This window comes from Drosophila subpulchrella, chromosome X, assembly GCF_014743375.2.
Source record: "Drosophila subpulchrella strain 33 F10 #4 breed RU33 chromosome X, RU_Dsub_v1.1 Primary Assembly, whole genome shotgun sequence".
Classification (NCBI taxonomy): Eukaryota; Metazoa; Arthropoda; class Insecta; order Diptera; family Drosophilidae; genus Drosophila; species Drosophila subpulchrella.
The window spans coordinates 5,641,604-5,664,784 of NC_050613.1; the positions used below are offsets into that span (position 1 = coordinate 5,641,604).

The 23,181-nt window shown below is 37.0% G+C and overlaps 2 protein-coding genes and 1 long non-coding RNA gene across 10 annotated transcripts in view; 1 reads left to right on the forward strand and 2 right to left on the reverse strand.

Moving 5' to 3' along the window:
• The window catches only part of LOC119558339 (solute carrier family 41 member 2), a 30,512-nt gene extending 16,548 nt beyond the window's left edge, over positions 1-13,964 (reverse strand). The window contains exons 1-2 of one of the 3 annotated variants that reach the window (XM_037871813.1): positions 13,931-13,964; positions 13,168-13,250 (exon numbers count right to left, since the gene is read on the reverse strand). In XM_037871813.1, the coding sequence (XP_037727741.1) occupies positions 13,168-13,243 (76 nt within the window). In that variant the 5' untranslated portion in view covers positions 13,244-13,250; positions 13,931-13,964. Of the gene's footprint in view, positions 1-10,064; positions 10,186-13,167; positions 13,251-13,930 lie in introns of those variants that run through there. The other 2 variants (XM_037871810.1, XM_037871812.1) reach the window with 2 other exon arrangements.
• A 2,307-nt stretch (positions 13,965-16,271) lies between these two features.
• LOC119558338 (protein ovarian tumor locus) lies at positions 16,272-21,518 on the forward strand. 6 transcript variants are annotated; one of them, XM_037871803.1, is made up of 9 exons: positions 16,272-16,460; positions 16,962-17,193; positions 17,471-17,568; positions 17,676-17,830; positions 17,890-18,285; positions 18,410-18,546; positions 18,730-18,855; positions 19,251-20,477; positions 20,919-21,518. In XM_037871803.1, the coding sequence occupies exons 2-9, from the start codon at positions 16,972-16,974 to the stop codon at positions 21,084-21,086; spliced, it is 2,529 nt and encodes an 842-aa protein (XP_037727731.1). In that variant the 5' UTR covers positions 16,272-16,460; positions 16,962-16,971; the 3' UTR covers positions 21,087-21,518. The 6 variants fall into 6 exon arrangements, with proteins under 6 accessions (XP_037727731.1, XP_037727730.1, XP_037727735.1 ...); XM_037871802.1 differs by having other exon boundaries at positions 16,449-16,480; XM_037871804.1 differs by lacking the exon at positions 16,272-16,460 and adding an exon at positions 16,499-16,517.
• A 282-nt stretch (positions 21,519-21,800) lies between these two features.
• LOC119557511 lies at positions 21,801-22,507 on the reverse strand. Its single transcript, XR_005220090.1, has 2 exons — positions 22,332-22,507; positions 21,801-21,941 (listed from the first exon to the last, which is right to left on the reverse strand). It is a non-coding gene; the product is annotated as an uncharacterized LOC119557511 (long non-coding RNA).
• Between the last annotated feature and the right edge of the window lie 674 nt (positions 22,508-23,181).

The following is a 23,181-nucleotide window of genomic DNA, read 5'->3' on the forward strand; positions in this document are numbered from 1 at the left end:
TCGACTTTACCTGTTATCAGCAGCCATCTTATATCGAGTGCATGAATGAACTCACAAAAAAAAGAATGAGCTTCATATAGCGTTAGCAAAAATCCAGCTTTTATAGAGAGGAGGTTAATCTTATTCAGAGAAGAGATTAATACGCACAATTTAGCAAAAGCTTTGGAAAAACTAAAGGAGTAACGAATTCGAGAAGAGTCTTTTTTCTTAAGATATGAAATCTTTATGATTGATCCTTTGGCCGAGAAAAAAAACTTTTTCCGAAGATAAGCCTTAGAGATTAAAAACCTCAGGATTAGATTACCAATAGAATTTAAAACGAAACGGTTTTATCGCATTTTTACCGTAAGACAAGTCTTTGCTATTCTATCTGTAAGAGCGAATTCCTAAGCCAAGGGCTGTATCGAAGAGGTTTTCAATAATTGATGTACATTCCAAAAATGTTTTTATGTTAATTTAAAAAATAATTTGTTTAAAGGGTTTACCTCCGGAACGGGGGTTCGAAAAAGTCCCCCTTCAGAAAATGGCAATTACCAAACCCCGATCTATGGACAGCGGCAAATCACATGCGCCGGCGTCTCTGCCGCTGCGACGCGCCGCTCGTCGCGTAGACCGTTAGAACGACCAAAATCCGAAGAGGTGATAAACCCGAAGGCAAGTTCGGCTCAAACTTCGTGACCGTTTGCGGCGATTCGTTGTAATTGACAATGATTTTTGACAGTTAGTTGGCTTATTACTCGTACATGATGCGCCACGGGCAACGGGTCGTATGAGTGATGCAAAAGTGTGATTTCCAGCTGAAAATTATCCATGATTTACAATCCCCACTAACCTTTTCGCCCTTTTTTTCGCTCATTTGCGGCCGATACTATTTCAATAATAATGCGTTAGGAAAAAATATTTTAATTTACAGGTACAGCCAGTCGTATGATTGATGTGAACTCGTGATCTCCATAAGCGACAAATTTATGGACTTTAAGTTGAACTTATAAACAAACAAAATCAGACTTAATTCGAAATGGGTCTGGCCTGTCGTTCATATGAATTATTTTCAGAAATAAATTTTAGCTCTTAATATTTGGTTAGCTTAATAAAAAAAAAAACCGCAGGTTACACAAGCCAATTTTTCGAACTTACTACTTACTACGTTATGAAATTCCCATTTTGCTTGTATCAACAACATGCAAATGTGTGTATAATAGACTTTTCTTTTTGATTCTCTCCATAACTTTGGATCTCACCAAACTAATCAAAGAGTATATTTTAATACTTTTTGTTGGGAGTCATCCAATTGATTAGATTTTTGAACTTGTTTACGTTCTAATGTTTCAATTTTAAAGATTACAGCAGTTGATAAAAAAATAGTAAATTATTTTTAAGGAACATACATCTAATCTAGGATCTAACTTGCTTTAATTGTCAATTATTTTAAGGCCGATATGGCTAATGGTAACTATGGTAACTATAGGTGTGTTCAGTTGTTGTATTATTGTATATAGAATGGAATACGATTTCATTAAAAATTAAATTATGCACAGGAAAGAAAGAATTTTAAAAATTTTTGTATTATTCCCCATGATCTTCTTATAAAACGATTAACATCTCTAAATAGATTACCACACCAAAGATAGGTAACAAACGTTGTAATTGTGACACTGGTTGACCCAAAGGTACGAAAAAAGTCACAAGAAAAAAGGGGACAGCAAACATGGAAAGTGTTTTAAACTTTGGCACTCATTTGTGAAGCACACTCTCAATTTGACAATTTTTTTGGTATGTGCCAAGATCCAAACGAAACTAAAAAAAACTGGCCAACATCTGTACTTGATATTATTTGGTTTCGGTGTATTTTATTTACTTATTTCGAGCTATTTTTTCGTTTTTGAATAGACAAAACTGGTTTCCCGCACCCGGATGAAATGTGCGAGAGAGTCCAAGTCCAAGACCCGAAAACAAAACACCAAAAACTTACGCCCAAACATCTGGCATATGGAATCTCGATTGAAAGCCCCCGCGGGGCTTTAATTAAGATTTGAATTCGGAATTGAGAATTGAATTCGCTGGCTTTCAGGATGTTGTGAAGAGCCAGATCTCAATGGATGACCACATGAATGAACCAAACGAAGAGCACCGCGTTTACAAATAGTTTTGATTATAAGCCCTAACGACAACAGGTTGTAATAACCGAAAAAAATGAAGGTACCCCAATATTTGTTTTCTTTGATTGGTAACAAATTTGCGTATTTAGGACATTAATGTCTTTCTCAAGAGCTGCAAAATTGGTAATTATTTTTGTATCTTTACAAAAGAAAATCAATTAGTCTTAATGCATTTTTAAAATATCATAATTTGTTCATTAGGGCGGTCGCTTTGTTGAAAAAAGTGACATATTGTATAGGAAGAATGTGATCCACAAAGCGTTCTAAACCATGTTGGCGAACAAAGTTATGGTGTCTTCCATTTTTGGGCAAAAAAAACCCATCAGAAAATTTAAAAATAGCTTCACAGGAAAACATATTAAATATTTACCAACATAAAAAATAATTTTTGTCTTCAAGTCTCGAGTCTTAGGCCCTAGCGGCTAGTACTCATTAAGTAATTCATTATATTTAGTATTGTATACTAAATTTAATTGTGTTAAATAAATAAAGTTATGGTGTATAATTACGTTATCTTTTAAGTAACTTTAAAGTAGTCTAAAGTAGTCGAATACGTTAAAACTTACTTCGCTTTCTTTAAATATTTTTCTGGGATTTAACAATGAGGGAATTGATCTGAAAATATCCCCCTCGGGGACTTCCCTCGAGAACGTATCCATTGTATAAGACATGCACGACCCCCTTAATTTCCTTATAGGTACAGTTACCACCTGAACTCAAACAGGGAAGTACAATATCGATCACAAGCGAACAAATACCGGGCGAAAATAAAACAATAAAATAAATACAAACCAAGTGACAAAAGATACATTTGCCGCTTATCAGAGATACTACGTTTTATGGGGAATCCGGAGAGGGCAGGTGGTAGGTCATTTACATAGTTGACATCGTACAGCTCGCTGGCTTTTTGTTTGTAATTTTTTTTGTATTTTCCGAGTAAATTACTTAAATGAAATTGCTTGTAGTGTATCGATTGTCAATTGATGAACAGCAGTTGGGTTTTTTTTAGGGAAGAGGTGATGTTTCTACCCGTTACTCGAAGAGTAAAAGGGTATATTGTATGGGTAAGAAAGTATGTAATAAGTAGTAGAAAGCGATTCCGACCGTATAAAGCATATATATTCTTGATCAGGATCACTAACAGCGTCGATCTAGCCATGACCGTCTGTTTGCCCGTCTGTATGATCGCTGAAATCTCGAAAACTATAATAGCGAGCAAGTTGGCAATAAGCATGCAGATTCTAGGGATTCCTGCGCAGCGCAAGTATGTTTCATCGGAGCCTGACTTTCTGGGGCCCACATTTATTATTATTTTATAAAAGTGTAAATGGGATTTTAATTTGATTATCAGTACCCTTCTGCATGTTTAAAATTATAATCAACGCATTTATAAAAAAGCTATAAGCAAAAAAAAACCCACGCTAGGTGGCGTATTGTGCGATCTCGGGAACAGCCGCTTTGCTGCTTTCATATTTCCATCTCCCCTTTATCTGAGGAACGGGTATCTGATATTCGATGCCATCGACTATAGCTTTCCCCCTTTTTTTTATTTTTTTTGTGACCTAAGGAGGGGCTTTCGATCAAATGCCCGGCAGATAATTACGATCAACTATCACCGGCGGATCGCCGCTAGTTTCGTCAGTAAATTGTTGACGTCTGCCCCTTTGACACATTTTGCCATCCCACAACTATCACCAATTCCCATGCTACACACACAAAAATATTTAAATTGCTAAAGAGAAATACAGAAATTAATGTTCCTAACGCAAAATATTTTAAAATGCTTAAATTTTTTAATATTGAAAATTAAATCACAATTTAATCTGAAACAGATTACGAATTAAGTTTGGTTTAATTATTTATGGCTTTATTTAACTCTTATTTAGGTGTAGCTATCTAGATACGTGGAAAAATATAATCAACATTTTTTAAAATTTTTTTTCATATCACAAATTTGTTCGGTGTGGAGAAACCTTCAACTTGAACTAGGGATTGAGAGACTTGTTTTGAGCTTTGCACGCGATTGAAATGAAATTAGCAGCTGCAAATTGCAACATGAATTATTACGCCAACGTCCCTTGGCCTTGAACCGTATCGCCCCACACTCTTCACCTTAATTCCAACCAATTATACAGATGTAATGAGCTTTAATTGTGTTTAAGGGAAATTTGCTGCACACCTAACTATTGACAGGTGGCAAAAACAAAAGACCAATACAATAAAATGATTGCGAAAAACCAGAAAAAAAGCTCGTAAGATGGGTTCGACACAATCTTATCGCGCAAGATGTGCATATTGATTGCATACGAATATTTCGCCTGACACACGATTACTTTATTCTGTCGCTTCCCCACCGAAAAAAGACAGAAATCATCTATGAGGGGAAAAAAGACCTGGGAGATACCAAGATACTTAGAAAACAGACGCGCAATTTGGATATGACAGTAACATCTTTATATGAGTCATTGCTGTAAAGACCCTCATCGTTTAGGAATACTGGGTGGAATGCCAGTAAATTGGGTGCTGGGAATCTCCCTGGTTTGCGCTGAGATTTTGGGAACTTTTCTGCCTGATAAAGTAACACGGATGACAAAACTAAAGTTACCTTATCATCTGGCCACTAGATATAACTAGGTGACGTTCTGTGACTAATGGAAGCAAAAACGGCAAATTTTCGTAGAAGAGAAAAGGGGGAATATGTATGTATATCTTGTTTTGGGAACCAAACATTCTTATATATATATATTTACGGAAAAGTTTGTTTAAGGATAGCTTTTCCTGAGTTTTATTCAGGGTCCCTTACGGTTATAACTTTTATGGGTAAATGTTGTTCTTAACGGTTATTTTTTGATTTATATTATAAAAGTATCAAATAACGAATATTTTTAATTTTTTTTTAATCTTTACTAACCGTTATTTTTGATTTTTATTTTGGAAGTCTTTCATAAGTGTCATTAATGACTTCTCAAAAATAAATTCTTTCAAAGACTTTTATTTATTTAAACTTTATCACTCATAAATCATTTGAAAAAAAGTCCCTGTCGAACTTTTTGTTAAGACTTTAAGACATAAAACGGAAGCTAATCTTATTTTTTTTTTTTTTTTTAGTTTAACTTAAGATTAGAATAAAAATCTACTGATTTACAAATATATAAGCCTAGCTGCCATCTCCTGTAGCTTTAGTTTATGATTTTAGCAAACAGTATCTAAATAAAAAAATATATCATCAAATTAGGTGCAAATATGTATGTATGAACCATAAATAACGATTGTTTACAAGAAACAAGAGCAAAACACCATCTAATCGGAGTTATCAATATTGTTTGGGTCACCTGAATAAGTTCTTTGACTCCACCTGACCATGAGTGTATGATTTTCTGTTGGTTTTGATCTGATCCAGCTAACTAGTCGGGTGGGCATTGAAAGTTGTTCAAGAGGCCACTGGCCACGGGGAGATATTGGTTATCGATCGATCGGACCTGCCGGAATCTTGCTGGACATGAGTACCTTTTGTTGACGCACAATTAAGACCCAAAATCAAAAGAATTAAGCCCCTTCTCAGCACCTCTTCCCTTCCTTTGGCCACTTGAGATATAGTCGATCGGAAAAATATGGATCCTACAACGACAATAGAGGTGCTCTATCTTTTGGGTCTATTTCAAACGACAATTTTTAAGGTATACACAATTTACTTTATATGTGTAACTAACAAATATTAAAAAAAGATTATATTTTAAATAATGTACAACTTAATTTGAATTTGGTGGAAAACTTTCCGATGTCTTTTCTAGTTCTTCCCATTTTTGTTTTTTATACAAGAAATTTTTTTTCTTTCTTCCTTGTTCTTTGTTAATCACGTGTGTTGTCAACGATCCCATATCGATACTAAAGGGTATTCCCAAAATCGTGCGTAGATCACAACTGCGTCAGTTGGATTTCTTTATCCATCCGATCGAGGGGTAGCGACTGCCCTTTTCCAGTACTACCCCCGTGTTTCAGCCCACTTCTCTCCGTCGAATTCCGCTCGTCCATTTCAATTCCTTTGGCATTATCAGTTGTCACGTACCTGGCTAAAATTATCTCTGTCACACAGCCCATACAAACATGATCTTGATGTGAAGTACCGCAAGTGAAGCCCAGGAACCTAAAGGGGGGAACTGCAGGGATGGTCATGGTCAAAACCTTGAGTGGAGCCTGTATTTACGCAAAGCTATGTCGCACATATGCGAATCTAATCGCAGGGGAACTTTGTTCGAAATCTCTATTTTTAATTAAAGGGAATGAGTTCGTTTTCGCAATCAGTCCAATTCCCGAAAACAGCAATCAGGGTGGTATTTATTTTTAATAACATAAACAGAAGTTGTAACATGTTCCAAAAAAAATAAAATAATTAAAGTAAATATTTAAGTTTATATTAATACTTTTAAAAAGGGAATGGTTACCTTTTGTGAACTCCTATAATTTGTAATATATTAATTAAAGCTATAAGTTTGGACTCTTTTGTTCGACTTGGGGTTGTAAACATTTGAGGAGATTTAATTTCAGTATACAAATGTAAGAAAATTATTAAGCAATGTAAAGTTTCTAATTAAAATTAGATCTTGCACTTAAAAACAGGAAATACAAAAATATTTAAATAAACAAGGCAAAGATATTTTTGAAAAATTGTAAGTATCGTAATTTTGATTTAATTCGGACAGCCCCACCCGGAATCCTCACAAGAAACGATGTAATTCTTATCACGTCGAGTGCATCCTTAGTGCTTCCCAGGTGTTTTTTCTTTGTTTTCGCTTTTTCGGTTTGTGCAATTTATCAACGGTTTTAATCATTCCAGCGTTGACGCTTTTCTGATTTCGATTTTGGTTTTTTGAAGAGTGGAGACAAAAGACAACGACACGCGTCACTTGCCTTGATTAGTATTCCCAGCCATAGATACTGATACCGATTGAGATACAGATACACCCCGTCTATAGATACGGATACGTGTGGTCGACGCGTTTATGTAATGTTTTCTCGTTTGGCGTTTAAAATGTTTTTGTTTAACTTTTTATTTTGGGTGTTTTGGCTTCTGGCCTTGCCCCTGACCTTGGATTTTAGACAATTGTCGGACGTGGTCGTTGACAAGATAGCGCCACTGTCTTTTTATTGGATCACCTCATTATCACTTCCTCCTCGTGAGCATTACAACTTTGAAGTGCTTAGCGATGTACGATCGAAAGTTATTATTGAAAGTACTCGAAATTGTCATTCACTTATTTATTATCTTTGTGAATTTTCCTTACTAGCGGTTTGGGTTTAATGGTGTAAGGGGAAGTTCTCCTACGAAATGGGATATTTTCGTTATTAAGAATTTTTTTTAATGATAAGAATCCAATATTATTTAAAAAAAAACAAGAGATAACGCTGTAGTCGACGGCTTCAACTATCAGATACCCGTTACTCAACCACCTATCGATCACTTTCTATCGGCTATAAAAATAAAATCTCATTTAAATTTGAACAAAATATTTTAAAATGTGGGCGAAAGACGGGTTTTAGCGTTATTGGCGACTGTGGACGTTAAAGTAGGCGTGGCACAATACTAAAACAAACATGCGCTGCGCAGGAAGCCCAAGAATCTACATGCCAATTCCCAACATTCTAGCACTTATAGTTTCCGAGATCTCAGCATTCATACGGACAGACGCACATGGCTAGATCGACTCGGCTAGTGATTCTGATCAAGAATATATACTTTATGGGGTCGGAAACGCATCCTTTTACCTGTTACATACTTCCCAACAAATTTAGTATACCCTTTTACTCTACGAGTAACGGGTATAAATTTATGACGCACAAACGTCTGAATAAATCAACTTTTAAAGAAAATTAAACTGAATTCTTAAGTGTCACCAGTCAGTGAAGTTTTCAATTCTTCTAGAGCTAATACCAGATAGGCAAGACTGATATGTAAAAATGGAAGTTCCCAACGATGACGATTAAACAATGGAATTTTCGCTCTTCAATAGAGGTGATAAGAAATTTTCATATAACAAATGGTGTCCCTTTGTTAAAAATACTTACTCAGCTAAGGGCAGTGCGAGAGAGATAGAGATTACAAGTTGCAAAGCGTCTGTTCCCAAGAATGCACAATTTATTTGCTTATAACTATTTAATGTATGGTCCGAATTAAAAATTGTTTGGCATGTATATGGATAATAATAATTAAAACAAAATCTCATATTTATTTTTCAAAAATATTTTAAAATGTGGGTGCTAGACGGATTTTAACGTTATGGGCGTTAGAGTGGGCGTGGCATAGCTTAAAAATCTACATGCCAAATCCTGACTTTCTAGCTATTATAGATTCCATATCTCAGCGTTCATACGGACGGACGGACAGATGGACCGACGGACATGCTAGATCAACTCGGCTAGTGATCCTGATAAAAAATATATACTTTATATGGTCGGTAACGGGTATAATGACAAAAAAAAACCAAATTCTATAGTACTGTTTATAATCTCACTTTTCGTTGTTGGGTAATTCTAGGGTCAGCATAATGTGTAAAAGTAAAGTATATTTTTTTTTAAGTAAGAATAATCAGTTCTTAAAATTTATAAACCCCAAAAAGGCCCTTTCAAATGGCATACCTGACCTATTATCCATTTTTTTATTTATAGCATGACAAATATCAGTTTATTGATCACATCTATCAACATAAAACTACCCAATAAAGTCTAAGATTTCCAACTATAATTCCCATTTCCGCTTCTGTTTATTGACTAGTCATATATTTGACTCAATTCCAAAACGATTTGATCTATCCAAAACACTCGAATATTTTTATGGTTTTGCGATAGGGGAATGGACATCGCAGTTCGATAATGCGCAATAAGATTGAGGCAGGACTATATGGTGTTTACCAATTACCAATTTCGAACCAAAGAAGACTGACTCACGGGCCCAAATGCAGGTATTCATTCATCCATGACGGATATTATCTGGAATCGTGGGGCCCTAGACTGGAGCTTATCGCAGACATTATGGGGAAACCTCTATCAACGTCAAAAGCAACAAACAATTCAAACGAATTGCGACGGAGCTTAATTATTTTACAATGCTCGCTAAAGATGATCACCTTTTTTTTTGGACTTCGCTGATATCTCAATTCTCAGAGGGCAGCCGACTGTAAAACGCGAACAGCAACGGCAATAAAAGTCAATTGTAAATTTAACAAAATAGCCTAATGACAGTGTCAACATCTCATGAATTGCTCAAGGAATCAGTCGCAAAGCGATAAATAATAGCAGACAAAATAGTCAAAATAGCCTTATTTAATAAGGGAAAGACAACAAACAATTGATATTTTAATAATGCCTAATCTAAAACTAAAGCCTAAGTATGGCGTTAAGTGAAAAAATGTTGAGACTAATTACCTTTAATATTCTAGGAAAAATTTGGCGTCAAAATCTAATAGTATGGTCTTTTTTTAAAGGTCAGATAAGGCATATCTTTTGAATGTAATATCTATGTATAGTGCAGAAAAATTAAATAGAAACCATCAAAAATTAAACCAAACTTTTCTGGCTGGTATAAGTGTTCATAAAATTACTGAATTAGGTGTGTAAATAGGTTTTTTTTTTTGAAATAAGAGCCTAATTAATCAAGTTTTTAGAACATAATCTGAAGAGCATATTTTCCTAGTTCAATAATTATTTGAGCTAAGTCAGCCGAAAATTAAGCAGGCGTCAAAAATGGATTATCATAACAAATGTCAACAATTATCTGAGCAAGCATGTTGTAGCCAAGCAAACAAACAATTTCGATTCGACAATTCTGTGTTAATTTACTCTCCCTCTTGCCGCTCCGCTCACTTACTAACTCCTTAATTCTCTAATTCTCCAATGGATACACAGACATACCTGCCGTACCTGGGCTTTCGTCATCACAGGTGTTCACGAGTCGGGCGTAACCACAGTATGTGCCACGCCCACACCTCCCCCCTTGGCCACCCAGCAGCCTATCCATAATTTCGATAGCGGTGGATCTATCTCAAGAAAAATGCAGCTCGAAGTTCACATCCAACGGATTGTCTTTGGAAAACCAGCAACATTTTCAAGCCATCCCCAAATATTACACGAAAAATTACCGATTTACTGAAAACTCTATTTTGTGTCCCAATTTTGATTAATTCGCCCAACCGATTCTCAATGTCGACTAAGTTTCCACTGGCTGGGCCACAGTTTCTTATTTGGTTGCTTCATAAACGCGTCGGATCGAGATCTCTATATAAACACATGTGTTATGTGTTACCGCTTAAACATAGTTTCGGCTTTGGAAAGAGCGCAAAAACGCGAATCGGATTCTTGGGAGCGTTCAAAATAATATTTAAGCCTCTGAATAGTTACAAAGACTAATAACTTTACAATATTAATCATAATACATATTGTTCTTGGGAGAGTTCGGGGTATCCCTCTTATAAGGTATCGAGTGTACCGATTGTAATAACGGATTGTCCATATATCACGTAATCATAGTTTTTTAAGCCCCCCACAAAAAGTTTGAGTTATAGATGTTGGACTGTAGTTGCCTTAGAATACTGCAATCAATAGAATTTTAATGGTCCGAGAGTGGTAAAGTGGACCCAATTAATTTATTTATTTCCCATAGTCAATTTGCAGTAAGGTCCTAATTACCGCAGAATTGTCAAAGACAACAAATGACGCTGTCTGTTAACTGGAAACTAAAGATGAGGTGTTAATGCCAATATTGACTCGAGTGTTTACCACACAGCATGCATATGCAGCACCACTGACGTCATAAAGAGCGCTTTGGGCCTCTTAGAAAGCTCTTGGCACCTACGCAAAAAATACTACTCATATTCGCCGCAAAATGGACTCAATCCGAGCACACCGGATATATGTACATATGTATGTACAGACGGGGTAACAATAATAGTACCCAGAATTTTATTTATGATGCTACGTGATAAAAAGTACATAAGAGTAGATGGAAGTTTTTGTTTCTGAATGTATTATTTAAAATTAAATTGTGACACAAAATGTGAATATTTTTAATGGATTTTTTGAAATGCCTTATAAGTTTTAATTTAAACTACTCCTGTAATTAATCTGACACGTCCCTTTTTTGGCACTATTATCTCGAACGCGATTGTACCGGAGTGGGCGCGTGTAAGCCCTTGAGCCAGAGATCGAAATGGCCAAAAACCACTCAATAGGGGTAAACAAAGATAGAAAAAACAATGATAGATCGAAAATGATTAAAGGCTCATGCGCTGGCCACTCAAAAAGCCGTTATGCGCCGCTGACTCTCAATAAAAGGGCGAAAACCGACTATGGCAATGAAAACAAATAAATAAAAAACAAATGCAACTGCAACTGAAAATGTTTGTAAACAATGCCGCGAAAAAATCTCAACAATATCAAACTAAATGTTACTAGGTTAAGTTATTCAATGCACGACTCATTGGGCAAGTCATAACCCATAGAAAGATATCGATTATGTTGCTCAATGCACAAGTGACGTGATTTGTCTAAACAACTACGGTTGAGCTAATAGCTCATAAACAGTTTTAAATTGGATATCTTTAACTTTATTACCACTTAACTAACTTATTACCACTGCTGCTGGATGTAACTAATAAAGTTTAACTAATAAGTAAAGAACTTAAGTTCTACCTTTCATTTTTGACCATTAAGCAACTATTAACTCCTTTTAAACAGGAAAATAGTTGTAGGGGAACAAGATAGATTTTGATAACAAACTAGTTTAAAATTAATTTTTTATACACAGATCTTTAAAGACTTAACCGTTTGGGTTTCTTGAATAAAAAAAATGTGTTGTGCACTTTTTTAACAGTGAGCAGTTGAGAATGATCCTTGTTTTGGTAATTGGTTATGCAAAAAGAATTTCGGTTTTTAAAAATATTTTGAATATTGTGTCTCAAACAACATAAACTCTTCACAGTTTGTTTGTCAAAACCAAATTCCCTTCAGCTGGCAAAGCTCAACGGATGGCCGTCACTGTGGTTTGCATGCAATCGATTAAACTCCGCATAAACAGCTGACGGCGCTGAACCATAAAGCCCCGTCATCTGGCAATGGCAATGAAAGTGCAACTGCAAGTGGCATTGCAATTGCGACCGAACTGCCGATTGCACAGACACTAACTAACTAAAATATAACCGCTGGCGTGTTTACACAAAATAAACAAATGGCTGTACGTCTAAGAGTCAAGTGAAGTCGGGCCAAGTCAACCAAGAAGTTAAAAACTATGTGGGCACTGCACTGCTTGCAGGCTGCCCTTAAACTTTGCTATTCAGGGTCACGTAAATAAAACCAATTGTTAGCATAATGCAATTAGTGTAAAATCAAACAAACACAAAGTAATACTTAGCATTAAATTAATTGCTGCGGTATGTATTTTTTTTTTTTACTGCGCTCTAAAAATAGCGTGCAGCAAATTATGGGAAAAGCAATAAAAGATGTCAAAGCAAAACACACAAATAAACTAAAATAAACTTAACTAAAACAAAAGGGACACAGAGAGAGAGGCCATTCGAAATTTTATAAAATTAGTAGCGATTAAAATTACATTTCACAGTGGGTGTGAAATTAACAATTTCAGGCATTTAAATGTTTGAAGTGAGAAAATCTTTAAGGTGTTCAAATATGGTAACAAGAATATAGTGAACTTGCCTTGAATTGAATCGGATACTGTATTGTTATCTTATTACAAGATAATTTGTTATAATATTTAAATGCTTTTTTATATCTCAGTTAATCGTATTGCAAATAATGTTTAAAAGGTATAATTTATTTACATACAAGGTTAATGTATTAAAGTGACCAACCAAATTTAGAGTTGTTAGTAGATAAGGTAACACTAATTAAATGTCATTAAAAATAATAAGATGCCAAAAAATAAAATTAATAGAAACTCGCGGGGGTTTAAGTAAATCGGGGTAAAGCACAAACATAAGATTAGATGACAAAAATAGCTTACGTATGGGCCTGCGGCGCATGCGGGTCTCATTTTTCTCGCCGCCACTGTGGGCGCCGCTACTGTTAATCGGCTGCATCTTGCGACTGACACAACAGCAAGTGGTAAGTGGTATTTTACCGATTCGATTGGCAAAGCAAATATGTGAAAAGAAAACCAAAAGAAAAGCGAGAATTTAAATAATAAAAACCATTAAAACAAATATAGTAAATTTAGTATTGCGGCAGCATTACACTTCACTTTAAGGCACCCGATAATTTTCATATTTGACATATGCCTGTCAAACAGAACATGCAGGCTTTGATAAAATATTTATTTATTTCTTATTCTCAACCTGCATTTTCCATTTACGTACGCATGTTGTTTTTAAAGGAATAAAAATATATAATTTTTTCGGGAACCCTTTCTCATAACCCACTAAAACTGTAAAATGTCAACAAGGTCAAAGGAGTTCTTTATTATGCCTCGTTCAACTCAAAGTTCAAACTTGAGGAATATAATCATGTGTAGTGCCTACAAAGTGTAATACTGCCTATTATTAAGACTTCCTCAGTCTGAGAACCAGACACTTTACTGAGAGATGCAGAGTCCCAAATATTTGGGACCACCACTGTGAGCGGTTCAATCGAGCGGAGATAATAAATAACCGGTTCGCGATAGCCAAACAAAAAAAAAGATATTTCACAATTGTTTATGTTTCTCGGGTCCTCTTGGTCGAGGATTCTCTTTGCTTTGTTTGGGCGGATGATTCTGCTCTATTCTTTACCTTTCTCCCTTTTTTTCAGCACAGACGCGACGAGCTAAAATGTTCGAAGGCAACTAAAAGCAGCAAACGGAAATTCTTTGCCGCCGACCGGCAAACAATCGCATCAGAAAAAAGAACAAAAGCAGAGCAGAAGGAAACTTTCGAGATGTTCCCGATTGCGGAAACTCACGAAATACTAGAAATACTATAACTAGAAGGTGTATAGATAAATAAAATTAGTTTCCTTTTTAAAGATTTGTTAGATTAGGAAAATAAGTATTCTGTTTTAAATCGCAAGGTATTGTAAGCCCAGACAATTACTTCTAAACGTCAAAATAATCACGTTTTTGTTTGTGGAACAAACACCACCTTAATAATATGTTACAATCTAAGGGAAAATTTTAAATTGGCACACAAATATCACAAAATATTGGGCAAATTTTTCGAATATGTCGTTGTGGGGGTTGATTTTGAAAACCCACATTGTGCCTACGGATTGCCATATGATTTAACCGGGAACATTACGTCTTGCGAAATTCCACATTTTCTTTAAATATCTTATTTTCCCATCAAAAGCTAAAAACTACAGTTCTTATGTTATTCGGTATATTTTTTGGAATATGAGCGAACAGATTGATTTGCGAAAACTGGAATGCCGATTTTGATGACATAAAGCGTTAAGTCGCGTTTGAGCGACACATGTCAAGACGCGCGAGCAAGCGAGACGGGGCTAATGGAGCACTTATCTGGAAGCCCGGCAACTCCGGTTTCAATGCCCCTTTTACGACGATAAGATATGGACGACAACAGGATAGTTGTATAAGCGGTATATTGATAAGGCGGCCGACAATATATTGACCGACTTTAATCAATTAATTGTGGCAAAAAAAAAGAGTAAAGGTTTTGGGGTCAGCAGACAACTTTGCGAAAGTGTTCGTGACATTGACCTCGACACCTGACGAACGAATATCACCCCAAAGCATAAAATAACAATACATACTTATTTTTGCCAGAAAGTTGACCCATTTAATTTCGAAATTCGGGGAAATAAAGAAAAGGACCACTAAAATTTCATTGACGCGGGTGTGGAAAAGAGAGGGGGCGCAAACAAAGCGAGACAGAGTGCGACATGCGTTCAACAAACTTGATTAACTGTTTATCGATTTGCCATCGCATTCGCACAAACACGTGCTTTGTCGCTCCTATTGATTTTTACGACACGGAATGAAATAACTGCACATTCTCCTACTCCGTTTTGCGCACTCCTTCCAATTTCATAACGGACCCGTCCGTTCCTTGCATGTGTGGCTATGTATGTACGTGTGTGTGTGTGTGTTCTCTAGCCCACGTGTTGTTGTTTTTGTTAATGGTTGTGATTTTCATATTACTTTTGTTATTATTGGTCGGTGGAAGGAGGAAGAACACAAGATAATGGCGTAAAGTTGATGAAACACCGAGAGGGAACAGAAATCATAGTCGCCTGAGTTTGCACACTCGCAAGATAACCAAATAACGACATTTACTAACAATAAACAAAAAGAGAACTTAACACAAGAAAAAAAGAACACTAGACACACACTCACACACTCACATCTCTTCCAGACAACTTTTGTCGCGGTAACAGCGCGAACTGGAAGTTTGCTCCTGGCTTCATTGACTCGCAATTTCGAACTGAGACGAGCCGCCACAGGCAACAACAACGCGTCGCGTGGAAAGCGGCATTTTCCACCCCCTAAAAAGCCAGCCAGCAAGAACAACAACAACAAGAAATGCCGCTGAAACACGGCCAGGCGCTTTTAGGGATGGCACGTAACAGATGGTGCAGTTATCGGTGTCATCGATAGACAACGATAAGGAGTTCCTAGCCGCTTAAATAGTTCCCACTTCAAATATTTACTTTATTATATGTATGTCTTTATGTCCTTGCAACTTTGCACAAGCCTATGGATCTTTTAGTAAACTTATATCTGCTTACGTTTTATACCTACTAAGGTAATGGGTGAGGTTAGGACAACAGCGACAAAATCAGTGATCACATTTGTAATTTTAAAAGCTTTAATACATTAAGTAAGGTAACATAAAATACCTCAAAAACTGCACCATACAATTTTAAACTTTTTCTAAATGGTTCCTAGCTTTAGTTTTAGACAGTCACCTTAAAAGTAACCGCCTTTTTTTTTATTAAAAATGAGAATTAAAGCGATATCGGAGCCATGTAAAGTTTTAATAAAATTATATTTATTTATAAAATAACTTCAAGTAATTTTATCGACCTTATAATTATCGAAAAAATTACACACTTGCCTCGTGCCTCCTTGAGTTGCACATCACTATTGGTCTATTCCCTTTCGCAGATTCTTCCAGCCGCTGGAAGCTCGTTCTCGCACTCTCAGTTCGCATTCAAATTCGCGGTTTTTTCTGGAAGCTAAGATCATTGGCACTTGCTTCATTCCAACGTGTAACGGTGCTAGGCGCGGATGCAACAGTATTAATTTTAATTATTTATAAAAGTGTTAGTGAATATTCGGTGGAAAAAGAAACCAAACAACCTGTAATGATACCGTTCCTATTGTAATTTAAATTTATATAATAAGAAAGTGTTTTAAAGGTAGTCAAGGATAAATGATAGTCATTTTTAGTAAAATTAAAAACAAAGTTTCCTTTTTGCCTTCGTTACATATCGCATTTCCCTTTTGGACGTGTCTTCGTTTGGCTTCAAACGACGCCATCTTGAATTTTTTGGTGACTGTTGTCGTCTCTCTCTAATCTTTGGTGGTACGCAGTCGGTGAAAAATTATAATATTTCGATGAATTTGTCGAAAACTATCTAAAACTATGCTTTATCTGGACCATAGGCATTTTAAAATCAATGTTCTAATCTAGTAATTACACTTAGTCACTCTTGTGGCTCTGGTGGAGAACGAGAAAAGGCGATTCTCCAATCTCCAAGGTCGTAGTCACTAGTGTAGAGGTCAAGGGACCTTCAATAACCTTCAATTGTATAAAGTTCTTGCTTATACTGATCAATAATTATATTTCCCATTTTTTGCAGAGGAGTAGCCATGGACATGCAGCGCCCCATAACATCCGGCAGCAGGCAGGCCCCGGATCCCTACGATCAGTACTTGGAGAGCCGCGGACTCTACCGGAAACATACGGCCCGGGACGCTTCCAGTTTGTTTCGGGTGATCGCCGAGCAGATGTACGACACCCAGATGCTGCACTACGAAATTCGATTGGAGTGCGTCCGCTTCATGACCCTAAAACGGCGCATTTTCGAAAAGGTATGGATTTCACCATCTTTTCTATTCATGGAGTATCAGAGGTTTCAATGTGAAATCTCTCCGAACCGGGAACTGAAAACTTCAGTATCAGTCAAGGCTGAAGAAATGAATTTATTTTTTAGTTTGGTTAAATATACTTAGATTTTACTCCCAATAATTTCATATCGAGTAAATTAATACTTTTTTTTTTTGTAAAAGCTGCTTAAACTTTTATAAAAATCTATACCTGTTATTTTTTGTTTTTTATGTATATCATTTAGTATTTTCTTTCCTCCAGGACATTCCAGGTGATTTTGATAGCTATATGCAGGACATGTCTAAGCCCAAGACCTATGGAACCATGACGGAACTCCGCGCTATGTCCTGCTTGTATCGGTAAATATTGAAATATACGACTAATAAGTTTTAGAGATAGAAGTTTTAAAGCTTATATTTGTTCTAAACAAATCGTCAAAAATTCACAAATTCCGTACATTCTTCAGACGCAATGTTATCTTGTATGAGCCCTACAACATGGGCACCAGCGTAATTTTCAATCGTCGCTATCCGGATCATTTTCGCGTCTTTTTCAACAACGAGAATCACTTCGATTCGATCTATAAAGTGAAGTATATAGAAACTGCGGCCATTTGTCAGTGTAGGTGATACCTTACCGATATAAAGTAGCCGCGTATGTGATGTTTTGTGAATTTCCAGCGCTCGCCTTTAAGCTGCTGTACCAGAAGCTCTTCAAACTACCCGATGTATCATTTGCCGTGGAGATTATGTTGCATCCGCACTCTTTCAATTGGGACAGGTTCGACGTGGAGTTCGACGACAAGGGCTATATGGTTCGCATTCAGTGCGCCGATGGTCGTAACTTCGCGCTCGATCTTCCTGAGAGCACCAACTGCATATTGGAAAACTTTATGCTGTGCAATTTCCACAGCACCAGTGGCAATCAGGTCAACAATTGTCGAAAGGGGGGTCGGCGGGAGATCAAAAACCAGGAGGATCGAAAGCAGACTGGCAGCAATGGCCACGAACCAACCGACCAGCTACCCATGTGTCCCAACCGATTGGAGTCCTGTGTACGCCAGCTTCTGGATGATGGTCAGTATTGGAGGTTTCAGAATTTTAAAGACCGAGAACCCTTAAAGAATATGTTTCAAAATAAATATATATATAATTTAATATGGATAGCATTGGATTATATATATTTCCTACTGCTTTTCAGGGATCACACCGTTTCCCTATAAGGTGGCCAAGTCCATGGACCCATATATGTATCGGAACATTGAATTCGATTGTTGGAACGATATACGCAAGGAGGCGAAGCGCTATAATGTCTACGTCAATGACTATAATTTTAAGGTAAACTTGGGAGGCATTCGGATAATCGTTCAGTACACATACATACGCATGTTTCATGTCAACCCATCCAACTTTACACACTTTCATTTCCATATCCACACTCGCTACACTTTACACTACTTTCTATGTCCAGAGCCTTGTTTTATCCTTGCTCGTCTGGTTGTCGTGTTGTTTGTTTTCCAGGTGGGCGCCAAGTGCAAGGTGGAATTGGAGCCCGATTCGGAGATGTACACGTGCCACATTCAAATCATCTCCAAAGACAAGACATACTGCGTCGTCTTTGTGGAGGCGATTGGCAAGATGCTAGGGGTACCGCTTTTCTTACCTGTTTTCGTAGACCTTTGCAGAGAAATGCCAAGCTTTATTATAATAACACATGTTGTCTTAATGTTAACCCACACATGGTTTAAGTATTTTGTTTTAAAAAATCATTATTTATGTCAATTTCAATTGTCCGGTTGAATTTTTTTTAAACGAACTATAATTATAAATTTATTAAATTCTTGTAAATAAGCAATATACATTTTGAACTATGAAGAACATTTTCAATTGTATATTTTCGTACTATATTTAAATAAGATGAATCTGCAAGGGTGGTCTGAGTTTCGGTATTCGAAGCTAGCCTTTCTTCGATGTTATAAACATATAAACCTTTTGCCAATTAAAAGAAAACTTACTAATATGCAAATCTTTTGTTGGCTTAGGTTCCCTATGACTCGCTGCATCCCCTGCCCCCAGACGAGTATCGTCCATGGGCGTTGCCATTCCGCTATCAGCGCCAGATGAACCGCATGCCGATGGCCAAGTTTGCTGGCAAAGCGAATAAGAACTCAAAGTGGAAGAAGAACAAGGTTTTCGAAATGGGTCAGTACTTTGAGCCCAGCAAATGCAATTTGTTGCCGATGCAGGGCTACATGCCAGTGGAGAATTGCTACCAGGAGATGCACCACCAGGGAGATGAGCAGCGCGATCCAATGGATCCCGATCAGAATAACCAGAATCCGTCTGCGGATCAGCGGGATCGCGAGGAGCTGCAGAAACAACACCTGCAGCGCTCGAAGGGGTTGCCTCAACGGCAGAACTCGAATTCCAGCCAAAACCCAGAGTCTCCAGTTTCGACTGTTCCACCGCCGACTCAGTATATAAACTATTTGCCCCTGTTGCCGGGCCGCCCTGGCCAGGTTCCACCTCCTTGGCCCTCGTCTCCGCTGGCTGTTTCAGAGGAGTTTCAGTTTCCTATGTCTGGGCCTCCGCATCCTCAGCACACTGATGGTTGTGTATACATGCCTTTTGGAGGATACGGACCACCGCCACCAGGAGCTCTAGCCTTGCCAGGACCGCACCCGTTCATGCCGCTTCCTCCTCCACCGCTAAGTTCTCCCGGAGTTGGCGAACCACGTCGTTCCCTTAACCTTAATGGCGAGGACTTACCAATGGATATGATGACTTTAAGATATTTCTACAATATGGGCGTGGATATGCATTGGCGTATGGCCCATCACGCGCCACCTGAGGATCCTCCGATTTTTGGCTACAATTCCCAGAACAACACGGACCAACAGACAGGAAGGAATGGATCAGGAGAGGAGCATTTGGGGGTCGAGACCACACCACCACCTTCGCCAGAGGCGGGAAATGGCACGGAGCAGCCGTCGCTGGAGAAAGCCGCCTTCTCCAAGCGCAATTTGAATGCGGGAAAAGCCCGCGGTATACGTCCGGAGCAGCTGCAAGATCTAAAGGATCCGCTAGGGCCGGCGACCTTTTTACCCACTCCCACACCGTCGCCCAGCTCTAATAGCAGTCAGTTTAGTTTCTTTAATTCGCCACCGCCGCATCATCTGATGTCGCCGCCGAGGCTGCTCCAACCACCGCCTCCGATATTTTACCACAAGGCTGTACCACCTCAGATGCCGGGAACAGCACCAGGGCAGGTATGACGGTGCTAGATCTATCTTTGTGCAAAAGTGATTAGATTTTCAAATGGCTTGTTTAGAGGAATGCAATCGATTTTAGTTGAAACTAAAAAAATGCTAAAAGGTTTAAAACCCACGTTTACCATGTGGACGACAAAACGTTTAATTTTATTGCACAAGTTTGTAAATAAGTGGAACTTTAAAAATGTAACTGCAGTTTGTATTTCGAAACTTGAAAGAACTTCTCGAAACGAGTGAATCCCAATTAGGGGTTTCTCAGCCTTAGTTATGGTACTATTCCGACATTTTGAAACGTACGCTTCCTATTTCCATTCTTACATACATGTAGTAATCATTAAAATGACATTTCAATCAGGCTTTATCTGGCATATGTACATTGTACACGTTAAATTGTATCGTTCTGCAAAAATAACCATGTGTATAAAAACATATTTTCAGAATCCCTATCCCTGGGGCATGCCAGCTCCGGTAGTGGGCCCCTACGAGGTGATTAACAACTATAACATGGAGCAGCCGGTTCAGCCACAACAACAGCAACCGCAACCAGCCCCGGTGCCCATCCAAACCCAGCCAGCAGCCGTCTATGCTGCACCGCGTCATCACTAAAACGGGGAAAAATCAGATCACTTCGAAGAGAGAGGCCATTCCCAATGAGTGCTTGCCATTCGAACCAATGACTTTTTAAATTTAATCTCATTTTTAAATTTGTAGTCAACTTTTAAAAGGCCACCTGCTCGATGGCGCTTTTTCAATAACCATTCAGCTTCTGTACAACAATCGAATGCATAATTTAACGTAAATGTCAACACAACTTCATTTTAAACTAGTAATTTCACGTAATTTTATGCGATTTTTTTAAAGATAGCAACGGTAGCCGACAAGAAAACAAAGAACAACCTATTTATATGATTTATTTAAAACCCTTCCATCTATTTACTCTTATATATTTATGTACTTGCTGTTCGGCAAGAGACTCACCTATGTAAAGTGTACTAACCATAAATAAAACAACATTCGAGTATAACGCACAAGACAATATACGAAAAACTTCTGCAAGAGCTTCAATTACGTGATATTCTCGGGTTTCGGCGCGATTTAAGATAGTAAGCGAAAGGTATGGTTGTGTTTTTTATATTGAGTTATTTTATTGAATGTGAAGATCTACATATATTCCAGAACAAAACCAATACACCCAATTTAATAATAGATCGATAAAAAGTTAAAAACATTACAGTAAACAAAAAAAATGTGCTTATAGATAAGAAAACAATATTAGGGACTTGGAATTTCACAATTCTCAATATAGGATTATGCGGCCAGTCGTTAACAAGAAGCTCTATTTTAAAGGAATACATTTTGGTCAAATTAACCCCAGTTAAGACCACCAAAAATGCTATACAAAAGTTTAGCTAAGGATTGCAATGTGTCCATGGTGGTCGTCGTTGTCCTTTTATAGTAAGGCTAATTAAAAGACAGTAAGGAAAAAGAAAAGCGTTAAAAAGCTAAGTAATAGAAAATTGTAATTTTTACAAAAACTAAACAAACTTCATATAAATTATTAATGTTTATTTAATGAACAAGGTATTTAACTATGGTATTACAGAAATATTTTAATTTTTGAGATTTTTTAAAAGTCATTTTTTTGTCTAATATTTTTATTTCACTTTTCTTGTAGACGTACCAGTACGGGTTCTTCAAGAATCGTCAATTAAACAATATATATTTCTGTAACAGATTCGGTTGTAGGGATTATCTGTAATACCCTGCATAATGTGTGTTCCAATATTTGCCTAGTTCAATACTAGAGTGTACTATAGATGATATAAGTGCTATTTTATTTAAAATACTTACTTGTCCCGCACAGAAAGCTAAGAATCCAAACAACAAAATCAGCAAAAGGAAGCAAGCTTGACTCATTTTGCCTTTCTTTTATTTTTTATACTCCGCGTAAAAAGTTTAAACTTGAAACCAATTTGTTTTTGTTGGCTTGATTAATTTTGTTTAGTTGGTTATTTTATTAATGCTCCCAATTTATTTCTGCTTACAGACTGAAATCGCTGTGCAAAAGTATCGCATTTTTATGCTGAATTTTCAAACTGCCAAATGGGCGGCACCGGGTGACCTACATTGCGATTCCACCTGTCATCAACCGATCTCTTCTTGACATTACCTATTATTATCGCTGTTTTTGCTGTTTGTTTGCTATTGAACACTGCGTGGGATTAAATATGGTCGTCCGAACAATGGGAAGGACAACTGATGTGTGTAATGATAGCTCGCACTTCCAATTTGTGATTATATGCGACACTTGCGGGTCAGGCCAAATTTGCGGGTAAGTTTGCTTTATTACTCAAGCGAAATTGTTAGGAAGATATATCTTGTTCCCTAATATTTGAAAATAATATTTTGAAATTAAATATTGTATCAAAACAGACTTTTTACACTTTGTGCATTTTATAGATAACATTTTTGTGGATTTTAATCTACGTATACTTCGGAACAAAGAAAATTCTGTCAAGATATGGGTTCCAAAAATGGATGAAAAATGATTATTTTATATTTAACGATTTAGAGTTTAAAAAAAGTATTAGGGAGAAAACCTATTAAATTGCGTTTAGGATATGAAATTTTCCACAAATATCGGCTTAAGAAAGTTGATTTGTTGCTATGTATTTAATTCTTGCCTTCATTATTATTAATC